Source organism: Lepeophtheirus salmonis, chromosome 2, assembly GCF_016086655.4.
Source record: "Lepeophtheirus salmonis chromosome 2, UVic_Lsal_1.4, whole genome shotgun sequence".
Lineage (NCBI taxonomy): Eukaryota > Metazoa > Arthropoda > Copepoda > Siphonostomatoida > Caligidae > Lepeophtheirus > Lepeophtheirus salmonis.
The window spans coordinates 22,860,200-22,875,182 of record NC_052132.2 but is presented as its reverse complement, the minus strand read 5'-3'; the positions used below and the strand labels follow the sequence as shown (position 1 = coordinate 22,875,182).

Here is a 14,983-nt window from a genome sequence, read left to right as displayed (position 1 = left end):
GAGAGCACGGCAGTCTATGGAGATACAAAATTTATGTGCAAGAAAGAATGGTTTGTCCGCGCCTGGACATGGATGGAGCAGATCTATAGGCTGCTGTTCATGGAGAGGAACCTGTTTAAGCACCGCCATGGATTTGGTGCTTGGGGGGTGATGTTATGTATTTCATACTTCCTTTCTTGTTCTTATTTTCTTGTATGTTCTTTAGTGTATTAAAGTGCTGTGTTTTACTTAGTATAAATAGTCTCGTATTGTGTAAATAAAATAGAGTATGTTTGTGTATTATATATAATACACATGATCTTATAAATAAGTGTAGTCTTATTCCTCCACACCATTTCATCTTCTCATTTGTCTCTCGGTCATCCTGGATCTCTCCACCTTATAAATAAGTTTGTGTCTCTCCTTCGTCAAGACGCAACATAAAGAAATTACATTGCTAAGTCTATTGGAGGACGGGGACCTCGGAGTCCGATCCATGAATAATGCCGTAGGAAATCATTCAGGCTCTGCGATAATATGCGAGTTCATCAATGTTCAAGAGTACAAATGACATAAGCGACTGAAAGAAAGGTATTTCCACAGTGTAAAATAATTATACTATTATGACTCATGGTAGATACAAGAGAAAGTCGTAATGCCTTACATAACGATATCCTCGGGCCTCATCTCTCTGTCTCTCATCATGATATTCTATAAAAGACAAACTCACAACTTCCTCCATATTATGTGTTGCTTCAATTCGCCATTTTTTTAAATTTATATTCATACCTGTGTTGAGTGTTCGATCACAGGCGATATATGTTGTCCTCTTATATTTGAAAGATTTAAATTTTAATTAAGTGTGTTGTTCAATCTTTTTTCCTGGAAAACATGTCTCTGATATACTTTGTCTATATGTAGGACTGGACATATGGGTAAGCACGAAAAGAGGGCGGGATCTAGGGATAAGGTACTATTGATGAAGGTTAATAGAAATACAAGAGTAGAACATCATGTAATCGGGCTTGCTAGAATTTTCAATCGGATATATTGTACCGACTGCCAGCTAAGATAGGCAGATTTTGACAAAACACGCAACCACTCATCTACTATGACGTCAATATTAAAAGCGTGGTGGAAGTCAAAAATCAGTCGTACACGCGTTATGGTATAACCTTGTATTTCTATTAACCTTGATATTGATAAAATTATATTAGAAAAATCAGCTTCCTAGTATGTTATGCTTTTGGAGGATAGTATGTAAAGTATTTCTTCTCCAGAAATAAGAATGATCTATATTTCAAATAAAAATTAGGTCATTATTGGCATTTCATTAATAATATGATTGCTCGAACTATATATTCTTTATTAGAGGGAGATGTTATTACAACAATGATTTGGCACAAATAATGAAAAAAAAACCAAAAAAACACACGCAATAACCTTTTTTTAAATGTAACTTTAATTGTTCAGATTTATTTGCACTGACTATGTATAATCAAACGTTATAATATCACATTTAGTCCATCTGACCTAGTAATCTTCGTTGAAGTCCATATACATAAAGTGTATTTCCTTTTTTAGGAACGACCGGGCGCGAACCTACATACAAATGAATCAAGAGTATATTTTTTCCGAGCACTTCGTCCATTGAGCAACGTCGTTCCATCTTTTCTAACTTCGAGACTGTGATTTATCTGTAATTTATGCTCAGCTTTTTGTATGTATAGATATTTTGCGTTTGGTTAGAGTAATAATAATGACGTATTTAAACGTTCTTTGATACCTATATAATTGTTTCCAGACAATCATGAAGTTTCATCCCCAAAAATTGGAAGTGTAGGATAAATTATGAATTTAAATAGAAAGTAGAGCAAAATTTGATACACACCAAATATTGGTAGTATATTTCAGTCTCTGATTAACACCCCAGAAAAGGGGCTAAAAGATAAAGTATACTTACTGTATTTGGGAGACGCCAAATATAAATGATATGACGACGAATCGGATATGACGTCATAACAGTCCATTGTAAATGAAAACTGTATCGATTTTGACCAGATGGAATGCTAGTGATGATTGGCTTTGTAGGAGATCCTAAATTAAATATATTTAATATAGCTTTTCGTATAATTTCCATCCTAATTTTACATCAAAAATAAAATTTGTTTCATTTTTTAGCAATTTCATAAATTTATTATGCATATTAGATCTATTTTAGAGTAGTATAACATTCCATCTAAAAATTGGAAATACTCATAGAATAAGCATAGAGTATTCACCAAGGAATTTAATACAAATAATCTAAGAGACTGACAAAGAAATTGGTTAAGCCATGGTAATATTCATTTTGTACTTTCATGATTGAATAATTTTTCAGAACAAAATTAAATAATCTACAACTGATATTAGAAATTGAATATTAGGGTGTTACCTCATATACATAAAAATTCACAATGTATTTTATTATCAGCTGTTGGTTTTTCTATTTCCCCCTTATCAATGTTCTGAACGTTGAAATTATTTTTAGCTCCTATTCAAACATTATTGGGCGGTCTTCACAGATTGTGAAGACCGCCCAATAATGTTTGAATAAAAATTCTCAGGTTGGAAAAAGTTGGGTAATTGACAAGCCTTTTTTGCTGTTTCTTTTTGGAGAAAACAAAAGTAGGATACAGTGAAGGTAACGAACGACGTGATATAATATATCCTAATGAATAAAAATATATTATTTAATTTACTGTCAATTTTTTTTATTCTTTCCCTTATTAGTGTTCTGAGGAGGATAATTGGTTTAACTTGAATTTTCAGTTCATAAGCTGGAAACTTTTCCCTAATGTCAAATAATATTATACTAGGGTATGTTAATTTATGAAAAAAATGATCGATTAAATTTGAGCTGAAAGTTTTTAATGACCTTATATTTTAGTGAAGAAAAAAATTAACCATATTTTGAGTATAATGATGAAACATAAAGTAAAGGTACGTGATCACGGCACCAGGTTAAACCCACATTAAATTTTCTTCAAATTCATATAAATTGATTCTATGATTTATGGCTCAAATCAGGACTTAAATATGTTATGGTGATACAATAGTTAATTTTGTAATGTCATATTTTTGGCTTGTCAGGAACATGATTTTTCCCCACCTATATCTAGGTCAAAATAAAGTGTACGTGTTACTATAAGCTATTTTCAAAAGAAAATTACAGTAAAATTTGAGTAAATGCGTATTTATAAGAAAAAAGTAATTTTTGGGATAGGGTTTTATTTAGGACATAAATTAAAAGCTATTTGATCTAGAGTCAGGGATCTACGCAGGAGGTAGGTTGGAGGGGCTGTAGCCCTCCCCCAAATTAAGAAATTTTTGCTTTTTACTAGTAATTTTTTTCGTCATTTGGGTAAATTATGCAGCAGAGCAAATTATCTAATTTGTTTGTTAGCAGCTATGAATTATTGAAAAAATTTTATATTTGATATTTAATTTTGGAAATTTTTTTCCAAAAATATATAATTTTTTGAATAACTTTAGATTTTTCCAAAAATTTAATATCTGACATTTAATCTTTGAAATTTTTTTCCCAAAAAATTATTTTTTTGTGAATAGCTGTGGATTTTTGGAATTTTTTTCCAAAAAATATAATATTTCAATTTAAATTCTTAAAATTTTTTTCCAAAAAATTTAATTTTTCGTGAATAACTATAGATTTTTGAAAATTTTGGATCTTCATAAAAAAAAAATCAAAAAAATATGCTCTTAGATCCAAAAATTAGGACTATGATTGAACTTAATTTTAACAATCCCTCTAAATATATATAGCTGGGGAAAATGGGGCAAGCATAAATAGATTTGGATCATTATTTCTCTTTGTTTTTTGAGGAAAGGCTGCAAGATACAAGAAAGATAACTTCATGAATAAAACATAATCGAAAAATATATAAACACGATATTAATAAATAATCCTTGACATACTAAAAAAAGGAGCCCTCCAAAAAATTTACCCTTCGACTCCTAAATAAATGTATTTATTTTTGCATCAATCTGCTCTATTAAATATGTATCAAACAATGGTTGTAAGATGAATCATTTTTTACTTGGTTTTTCTTTTATACTTTAAAAAATTATATGATCAATAATGATTAAAAGGATATTGACTATTATTGATAACAAAGTTTATATAAAAGATATAATATTTCCCATAAAATAAAAACTTTTATCAGTATTTGGGCTATTTGAATCTTATTACAAAATTTGGAAATAGATTAATAAAAAAATGAAATACTTTATAAAATTTGGCAAAATTATACTTTTTCTCATTACCGTACTAAAGCAGATCATCTGCCAATATTTTGAGAAATTACATCCTACAATTTTATTTGTATGATTTTAAATGGTAGATTGATTTTCATTTTATGAATGGCCGGCGTGGACATACAATGTGTTTTGTCTGTAAAAGGACAGTTAAAATTGATGTCATATTCATAAAGGCGGGTTACTACATCTATCGTGTATGTACACGTCTAACTATATATATACATATACTTAGACGTGTACACGTACGGTAGATGTGGTAACCCGCCTTTAAACTTTATTGATTGCCAAGGTCAAAATAATTATAAAATTGAAGTAATTTTTAAGAACGGCTCCATTTGGCTTTTTGATGATCAAAATATCCATGACATTTAAACTCTAAGATATTATTGTATGCCTCTGCACAACAATCTTTTTTAAATTTTGAATAAAATGTGCGTAATATTTTTCTCTGATTCATTTTTTTAATCACATACTATTTTAAATAATAACTTGAGATTATTTAGTTGTTTTTCCCAATAAAAATTACTATTATTTTAGAGAAATCGGTAATTACACTATACATACAACAACATTTTGTGTCCTAATTTCAATTATTATTATATATTTGTTTTGTGTCAATAAAACCAACATGAAAATATTTAAAAATTTCCTTAAATGGTAAAGAAAAAAACATAGAAAGTTTATTTTATTTTATACAAAACCAGGTTCCGTTTAAAATTAAAAGCTTTAAAATAATTATGTAATTCCTTTCTCAATTTTACTTAATTGTAATCAATATTTTCAAACCCGGAATACCAAAATAAAATAGTGAATTTGGCTACTTTTTACGCAATTGCTCCGGTTTATTTATATATGTATGTTCTGTATACTATATAAACCAAATTATGAATTCAAAAAAATATTGTATAAGCTTCAAAATGGCAAAGTCTAAGAATCATACCCATCAAAACCAGAACTGTAAGGTTCACAGAAAAAAAAACACGTAAGTAAAATCCTTATGCCAGAACTATTATGAAGGGATGCGGTTCCAATTTTTTAACAAATATTATGTTTGCCAAGAAACACAATTTGACTATAAATCACCAAGTTGCTAAGAAGAAGTAAATTGCATGGTCTGTCCTTCCTATCACACCTCCTCATTAATTTCTTTTAATTTGGTATTGAATAATTCCTACCTATTAAGAAAATAAAGATTTTCTTACGAATAATAATAAAAAAAAAAACCTTTTTCGATAACTTTGATAATATTTTTTTTTCTTAACTTATTCTATTCATTTTCAAAATGAGAATGAATCTTTGACATGTACAAAAAAAAAAATTTTTTTTGCCCACAAAAAAATATAATTTTATTTTCGTGTAATTACCTAGTATAAATTAGAAAACAATCATTAAAAAGGGTAGATACAAAAGTTTTGTTGCATTTTTAATTTATCAATGACTTTGACCGATTTATTTCAGCACCACAAAATGGACGGATTTAATCAAGACATCGATAAATTGGTTGATCCTTAAGTTGAATTATTTCTTATCAAATTAAAAGAAGTATGGTACAATTTTATTTGACTTTTAAGTGACGGAGAGTACTTTTTAGAAAATTGGAAAGTAAATTTACTACCGAAATCCACGTTATACAAATGTAACTTATCATGAAAAATATTAACTCCAGGAAAGTTAATATAATTGTTTGATTTCGCCCTAAAAATCCTACGTTACATTTTTGGTTGGACCTAAGTAATTCGGTATTTTAATTTTTTTGTTGACCAGGATCAGTTTATTCGAAGAATTTGGTATAGTTTGGGGCCACAAAAACATATGGATTGACTTATTTTATTGATGAGCTGTAGATAACGTAGTGTAGGCTTCTAAGTTGCGAACATCAACACAATGACGTTATATGACGTTTAAAGTGTTGAGAAATTATACAACTTGTACAATAAGGATGAGAAGAAACTATGTTTATTGAGTGAGTCTAATAAAATTTTTGCTTAATTTAAAACCGATTTAATTTTGGTCTATAGTCTGAGACTATTCTCAACCAAATTATCTATCCAAATCGGTCTACATATAAAACATCACTTTACATATAACCAAAGAAAAAAACAACAAAAAAACCGTGCTCCAACATTACTTAATATCAATCCCAGATTGTCTGGAAATAGTATATGAATGCTTTGAATATGATTGGATTTCAAGCTATATCAAAGTTTATTATGTGAAGTCTTACGATTTTTTCAAATATATACAGTACATAGGTTAATCCTTTTTAAATATATATTGAAAGCAAAATTAATAACATATATAAGTTTATAATCAAGTAATGCATATTAAAAAAAAAGATTTATCGACTCATATAAAATTATAGGTAATTTTTGGCATTATAGAATAAGTTTTTTTTTAATTAAAATAGAGTGTATTATAATTTATCTCCTTAAATTTTATAATTCGTAAACATTATCGCTATTGTTTATTATTATGGCTTCCGAAATAAAGTTGTACAATATACAAGATTTGTTTAATATATCATATTTAACTAATCTTTTTACGGGGTAATATCTAAATATTCGGAAATTTGAACAGCCTAAATACTTTTGAATCGTATTTAATTTTAAAAGTTAAGAAATGGTTTTAAATATTGTCAAAATCTCAAGTATTAAAAAAATATATATTTATTACAGATTTTACCACACAATATTTTTATCTTGTAGTTAATTAATTTAAAATATATCATTAATAGTTGAGTTAGGATAAAAGTTTAAAATGCTGATAACACTACGTCACAAATTTTAAATATGGTTTGCCTCGTATTGAAACAGTTTTGGCTTTTTTACCTCAAGAAATGTGAAAATGACCTTTAATATCCAGAATTCCTTATTTTTTTAAATCAACTTTTTACAGCATATGATTCATGATATATATTTTGGCCTTCAAATATATAAATAAAATATAAAAAAACGTAAAATATAGTTTTGTAGTACATGTTTCCAGGTTCCTTAATTTAATTTCTGTTTCTTTTTTTGAATAGGAGAAAGTTCCTTATAAATACAAAAGATGTACCCTATCTTTCAAAGTCTATTAAATTCCTCATTCACAAAAAAAAAAATAATAATCATAGTTTCTTGTAAAGCCAAGATAGTATGCATAAATTTTGAATGATATATGTGGGTTATTTTTAAGTTTCTAGAGATAAAGGCAATCATAAGGACACCATTTTCAACAAATAGCAATTTTTTTTGAACTGGTAGAGTTTTTGTATTGCATAGAATCATAATAAATTTGTAGGAGAAGTCAAAGGGTTTGAATTTTCAAAAACAAATACATATTAAAAAAAAACATAACTTTCATTTAAGATAAGTGTAGTAAAAACTTTTCTAAAATAAATAGAAATTTGTTTTCCAAATTATAAAACGTTACTGACTAGGAATTTGCCAACAAATGCCGTATCATGTTTTAGTAGAGTATCAAATACGTAGGTATTGATAGGAAAAAAAGTATAATGCACATATACGAGGATTCTCCAGAGGCACTTTGCTTTTCATGAAGTAATGTGCATAATCAACATACGAAATTATTTTTCTTCCATTTTTTGAAAATCACTAAACTTCCTCGGTTCAAACGAATGTCAAACAGAGAGAAATAGACTGACATGGCTGAAAGTTGGAATGTCTTCTTCCAAGAGATGCTACTAACTAAACATAACATCTATACGCACCAGTAGTGCAATCTCTTGAACTTTACAAGGCCTTTTCAAACAGCCCTTGTAAGTTTATCCTAAAGTTTCTAGACAACTCCATTTTTACTTAATGGTCAAATTAATAAACAGATTCATTTTTTATTTTCTTATTTTTGTTTGATTGTTAAATGGAATGAGGGAGATTTAAGGTTATTTATATTAGAGGGGTGCTCTAAAAAAAGTTATACTGAACTCAAAGATCATATGTGAACACAAAAGAAAGAAAGAACTATTTTTCTCAAAATTAAGTGTGGATAAAATTTTTGTTCTGTGACAAATTATTGTCAACTTATATAAAAAAATTCTCCTTATTAACTCTTTTCAGGCACCATAAGTTGCAATTAGAGTATCCAAAATGGATAGTCACAATAAAAGAATGATAAATTGACAGATTTTATTTGAAAGGTTATATAGGAGCCAATATAAGCCTTTTAAATTAATTAAAGGTTTTAAACTATTACTAAAATCCCTGGGTATCTTAGCTCATCCCACAAATTTGAATACAAAACTAAAAATTGACTCAAATATGCTTATGAAATATTGGGCTTTTTGTAAATAACATAATGTTAAAAAAGAAAGGGATTTTTTCCTTTTCTTGATTTTTGTTCGAAATTGCTTTTATATTGACGTACCCCATATGTACGTATTTTTCATATAGCTCTTATGAAGTTTACTTAGCTTCAAAAGTTACTAACTGTGCTTTTTTTATAACTAATTGGCTAATTAGGTATTGAAATATTGAAGTAATGTCGGTTGCAGATAACTAAAAAAACTCTGCAATATTTATACTTTTGAGAGCCTCTTGAAAAGTATATTTGAGGTCTGCTTTAGAGTAGATGAGCTCGTAAATTGCTTCTCCGCTTTCAGTAAATTTTATAAAAAGTACCATAAATTAGACCTTTTCAAAAATATACCTTTGTGAATTTTGATATGTTTCCGCATTGTTTCCCATGTGCCTTGAAATGTGAGAAGCTCGAAAATTATTTTTTTAGGGATATAAATATATCAGAGTCCCTGCCTCATTAGCTTTAAAGTTTTTCTAAAATGCAATTTTAAATTATTTCTGGTAGTTTTTGGACAAAAAGTTAAAATAAGATGAAACACAAGATTCAATGGTAAAAAAAAATCTAGGTACATTTATGTGGGAAGAGTTTTTGTCATCGTTCAAGATATCATGCCAATGAATTTTCGAAGGATTTTATATTTCACTAACTGTTCTAAAGTATACTGATGCACATATCGTGCGATCATTTTTCAAAACATTCGAAACAAAAAAAAAAAAAAACCTTAAACTAAAGCATTATTATTTTTGAATAATACTTTTTATATATATTTATTATCTTAGTATTAAGATTACTTAATACAATAATATGAAAGAAAAAAGTCTAGGTGCGTAGATGCCAGTAATAAAAATGTATACTCCCATCTCTCAATATCATTTTCTCTTATATTCACCTATTTTGTGGCTATAACATGTCAATATTTTCCAAAAATTATTCACTCACAACAATATCCAACTAATGCTTTTTTGGCAATCAATTTGGGGTGGGTTTTATCTATACTTATTGTACAAAACACCCCATAATCATCGAAATTCTAATTTGAAAAAACTTCAAGGACGATGAAACAGGGTATGAGTCATATTTAGATCCTTAAAAAAATAATTTTCGACCTTATCATATCTTAAAGCATGGAAAAAAATGCGGAAAAATATCAAAATTCAAAAAAGTATATGTTTGAATAGGTCAAATCAAGAGTATATTTGGAATTTTTTGATCTTAGTCGGTCTTTTGCTACCTATAGACTAAAAACTGAGGTATAAATTGAGCTGATTTTTAGTATGTGAACTATCTTTTGCGTTCAATAGTACTTTCTTTTTAACAAGGAGGCCTACTTTTATATAGAATGTTGGCTCTTCTAAAGTTGGAATTCCTATAAATCTTACTTTCTTTTGCCTCTAAAAAATATTCAAGATAATGTTGTGTATTAACAATCACTACAGTGACATGTTGCTTAGTGTAAGATTCAATTCTATGAATAACTGAAAATGTCAGAATAGTTTACTACTTTTGTGTTTCTTAAGTTTATTTCTTTATTCTTTATTAATATTGATTTTGTTTAGTGTCGATTAGAGTACATGATTTCAGATGGTAGGATAAATAAATTGATAGTACCAGTGAGTGTTATGGTCGTCAACTCCTTCTTGGCCTTTCCAATTTCATTTTGAGCTTGACATGAGTAGTTACCAAAATCATTTACAGTGATGTTTTGAATGAACATCATGTAGCGATTACCAGTTTTTCTCAAAGTATGCCGTTCGCCATCGCTCAGTTTCATAGAACCTTTGTACCAATCAACCTAAATATATATATAATATTTATACTTATTATAACTAATAATAATGTTTTCACCTTACCTCAGGATTTGGGTTTGCCTTTACATAGCACGCAAGTATTGCCTTTTTCCCACTTCCTGTATGAACCCAACTAGAGTCAACTTGAACTTCCGGAACATCTAAAAATAAAAAATAAAAAAAGAAGATATAATTACATATTTTTTTCAATCAGGTAAATAAATATTCGATGACTTAAAGGGGATATTCAGGAAAAAACGGGGTTAGTTGCATGAAATCCACTTTTTGACATATTTATCATAATGTAGAAGTGATATTAAGATCTGAGTTTAATTTTTACAATATTAATAATACAAAGTCTGTCTCTCTGTTTGTTTGTCGAGGCCTCATTTTTGAGTGTGCGCTTAATGTTATAGAACTGTGTGACTACTTGATATAAGAAATAACAAAACAGCAACGAGTGCGCGTAACTAAAGCTCATTGCATCATATTAAAAAAAAAAATTAAAGGCGTAATACATATCTACATTTAAGGGGTTGTAAAAATATGACCAAGATGATTTCTAAAATATTTGAGTAAAAAAACTGTCTTTATACTTTATTAGGTTAGTTGCAAGCATCTAACGAGAAAGGAAATAAACATACTTCCTCTCCTTATCTTCCAAAGACATCCTTATAAATTACTCCGATGTCAATCCTTAATTCCACTCCGTGTCTAACAACCACTTACACTAATGAATCTCTACCATATTATTAGTTTCACTCTCTATTTTTCATTATCATTCGCACTGTTGATTACTTTACACTTATATGTTCTCTCTTTAAGATTAAAAGAATACTGATAACAACTTTCTGAAAAAAACACACTACAAACTACAAAAAATCCAAAAAATCTTGCGTCTGACTAAGATCATATTTTTTACAGCACTATCTGTATTGATAAAGCAAATTTTTATCTGTTTTTCTTTATTTTTCAACGCTTAGTAATACGGATCAATGCCAGGTACTTCCAGTAGTAGTTAGTATAGCCTACTTCAGCTGTAATATCATTTTGTGTGAGTAACTTTTTGAACCAACTTGCGTTGTTGATAAGGCAAGCTGGCTCAGCTCTAGATAAAGCTGGCACCTCAACGATTATGGATAAATAATATTAGAAAATAAATCTCCTTATCCATATAATTTAATTTAACTAAGAATATGTTATATATTATAAAGAATATATAATACATGTATTAAACATAATATAGATAAAATGATTCCTCATTTTTCTTGGGGCCTAAAAAGCCTTGTATTTTGTCGTTTTTAGTTTTCCTTATTTTTGTTGTCCAAAAAGCGTTCACTTGTCCCTCAGATACTTTTTTACTTCAAATACGATTTGAACATTTAACTCTTAAATTAACCATAAATAATTATATTTTCATGAGAGTATAAATGGTTTAAGAATTGAAACTAATACTTGAGTTTCAGAAAAAAATGAATCAACATAAGAAAGTTACTCTGGGATCCTAATTAAAAAAAAATGAATCAGAGCTCAGGATGGGTTATATTCAAACCTCTCAAAGAGTTCTAACTAATGCCACACTCATAGTTGATTATCCAACAAAAGTGCTGAAATCAGCTAATTGTAAACCCCCATTTATTATTGATTATTTTTTGTAGTTTATCTTTGAAATGTTGCAGTTTATGTTGATGAAATGTATAATTAAGTAGTAAGCTTTTGTTGTAGTCTATTAATATTTGAGTAAAACAAAATAATAATTTAAAAAAAATATATATTTTTTGAACTATACCTACAAGTTTTATCCCAACAACAAAATATACACCCTTTTTCTTTCCTATTAGAGATAATTAATTTACCTATTTTCTTCTTTATATTGTAAATACATGTTTGTATTTAACCGTACAAAATGTTACATATTTTAAAATTAGTTATTGCTCAAAGTTAGGAAGAAATTTAATAAGGTAAACTGAAGATTAAAGTACATTATTTTGCATTTTTGATAAATTTGATAATTTATTTTAGTATATGCTAACTAGTGATACTATTGATTCATAAATTATAGTTTTAGGTTATTTGCAGTTCTTTGATCGAACGGTTCACAGTTCTTCAAGGATTATCATCTAAATGTAGGCAGTTCTGATTAAGGAGATCCAATTCCTTCATTTATGGTAATAACTAGGGACCAGTAGGAAGGGGGTATAAACAAACCTATCCCTATTGTTATAGGGGAGTTAGGCTGTTCTTAGAGGACAGGGTTAAAAATATCCGTTAATTAAATCATTTGTAATTAAATAAAAAGAAAGTGAATTGAATATTTTGTCTAGGGCGGTTAATAGCCACGAGCATCCACTGGGTAAAAGGTGTTGGAGCTGCTTTACTCTTGTATTTAGTGTACAAAGTGATAGCTTTCTGTCAAATTTCAAAAATCCAAAACCCCCAATTTTATTCTTTTTTGAAACAGTCAAAGGTAATATTTTTTGTGCAATATCAGATCCATTTCTCCCATTCACATCCATAAGATATCAGAGAGTTTTTTTTTAAATGTTGATTTATTTGAGCTCTTTGACTAACATTATCCAAATTAATAGACCAATTCTAGCTCATCCTATTTGCCAAAAAACTATGGCACTAGTGTCCTCTGGCTGTGAAGGAAGTTTTTTTTTCTTAAAAAATCAAAGTTGTATTATCCATTTCTTCATATTTAAATAATATGGAAAAAATGAGTACTTTTATTTTATATTTTATGAGACTGCTGAATAAACAACAAAACATTTGAGAATTGTCTCTAACAAATATTTGAAAAATTCTAAAGGTGATATTTTTGGAAGGAATTTTTATGTTTTATGTACATCGAAAGCCATAGATATGACAAAAAGGTATATTTTCTTTATCTTCTCTTGTATAGTACACACATTTCGTCCGGGTTTATTGCTAAGTTTCCGTCATTTAATTGGACATAAATATTAATTTAGTCCACCATTATGTTGATCAATTCATCCATTCCAGTAACTATTTAAAAGATTTTAATAGATGCTGTATTTTCATTGGTATTCCCTAGGATAGTCGGATCAAATCAACTCTGCTCTTGTTGATTCATTTGAGCAGTTTTAGAACACCTCAAATTGTGTTATAATATCTTTTATTGCCTTTGTTTTCCATTACGTATATTTAATTAAATTTAATGTATTCATACATCAAAGAAGTTGATACATTGACAAAATAAATAAAAAATTCTCTTCACACCCATAAGGAAACAAGAGTTTCAGAGAATTCAAATATGAATAACTTCTCATGAATACATGAGAACTTACAATATTTTAAAAATACATGTCTCAATGTATATACTAACATATATTTGATTATAAAATCATTTCTTCAAAAAAAAAAAAAAAGAAGTTATAAAGTTTTAAAGTTGTTTTCTTAAATGTGGAAAAATGATAATATTTAGAAGATTACAAAATATTCGAACTTCCTTTTGGTACAATTATTATCAAATATAAAACATAGTTTAACTTCTTAGCTATAAAAATAAAATAAAATTTAGGTTAAAACAAGTGCAGTCAACAATATTGAATTTATGGGACACCCATATATCCCCGGATATGAGACGTTCTATAGCATATACAAGGACTCCTAAAGATTTTCCATAATTCACAACTCACGAACTGGATAAACAGTTTTCGCATTTTATCAGTTCATGAATCCGCTCGGATCTGCTATTTGTAACATCCCTAATCTTGACTCACAATAAATATCTTGAAATTGTAGTAAATTACCATTTCCTATGTTAAAATTCAAATCTACGACAACATTAAAGTTAATTATTTGAATGAGGATTGTTTTTTTTAATTATATGCTAATAAAATGATGAATGCATCAAATTAGTATTTTTTTTTGTATGGACATATTACTTGGTACATATAATCAAAAGTAAAAGTTTTGAGTATTTTAAAAAGTAGAAGAACTTGAAAAAAAAAAAACGTGAAGTAGAAAATATTTTCTTAAATTTTTGAATTATTTTGCATTTTAATTATTTTATTATAAAAGGATGAACATTTTTATGATAAAAATTTACATATTTTTAAGAAGACCCTTAAGAGTAGTTGACTTGCTTCGCTATAGGTCAACTTTTTTTTTTTGTCAACAGCAAGGTATTTATTTATAAATATTGGTTACGTATGTATATGAAAGTAAAATTGCGTTTGTATAAACAATGTAATTAAAATTTCATTTCCTCCGAAAGATCAAATATAGAAATCAGAAGATACATGCAAAACTTATATGAATATAAAAACTGACAAATATATGGTGAAAACAATCTTTTTTGGAAGGGTAAGTATATGTCAGGCATGAAGAAGAAGGTCATATAAAATAGAAATGAAAAAAATTTTACAAAATGGACTGAAATTTGGTACTATTTTAAGATACCACTGAAGGTTTTAAAATGTCTGGTCGAGATTAATGGATAAAATTCTTCTTAATTTGCAGTAAAATTCTAACTTGTTCCACCTGTCTAGTTTTATATCCTCAGATATTAGAAGCATCTTATTAGTAACTGTAATTTATTAATAAATCACAGTTACTAATCGTGTTACGAAACTCAA

The 14,983-nt window shown here is 28.0% G+C and overlaps 1 protein-coding gene across 2 annotated transcripts in view; it reads right to left on the bottom strand.

The window, feature by feature from the left end:
- The window catches only part of LOC121132625 (neuronal growth regulator 1), a 374,771-nt gene that overhangs the window by 38,641 nt on the left and 321,147 nt on the right, over window positions 1–14,983 (bottom strand). For both annotated transcript variants that reach the window (XM_040728061.2, XM_071886703.1), the window contains exons 6-8: window positions 10,443–10,540; window positions 10,201–10,384; window positions 1,943–2,076 (exon numbers count right to left, since the gene is read on the bottom strand). In XM_040728061.2, coding sequence (XP_040583995.1) covers window positions 1,943–2,076; window positions 10,201–10,384; window positions 10,443–10,540 — 416 coding nt within the window. The remainder of the gene's footprint in view (window positions 1–1,942; window positions 2,077–10,200; window positions 10,385–10,442; window positions 10,541–14,983) is intronic.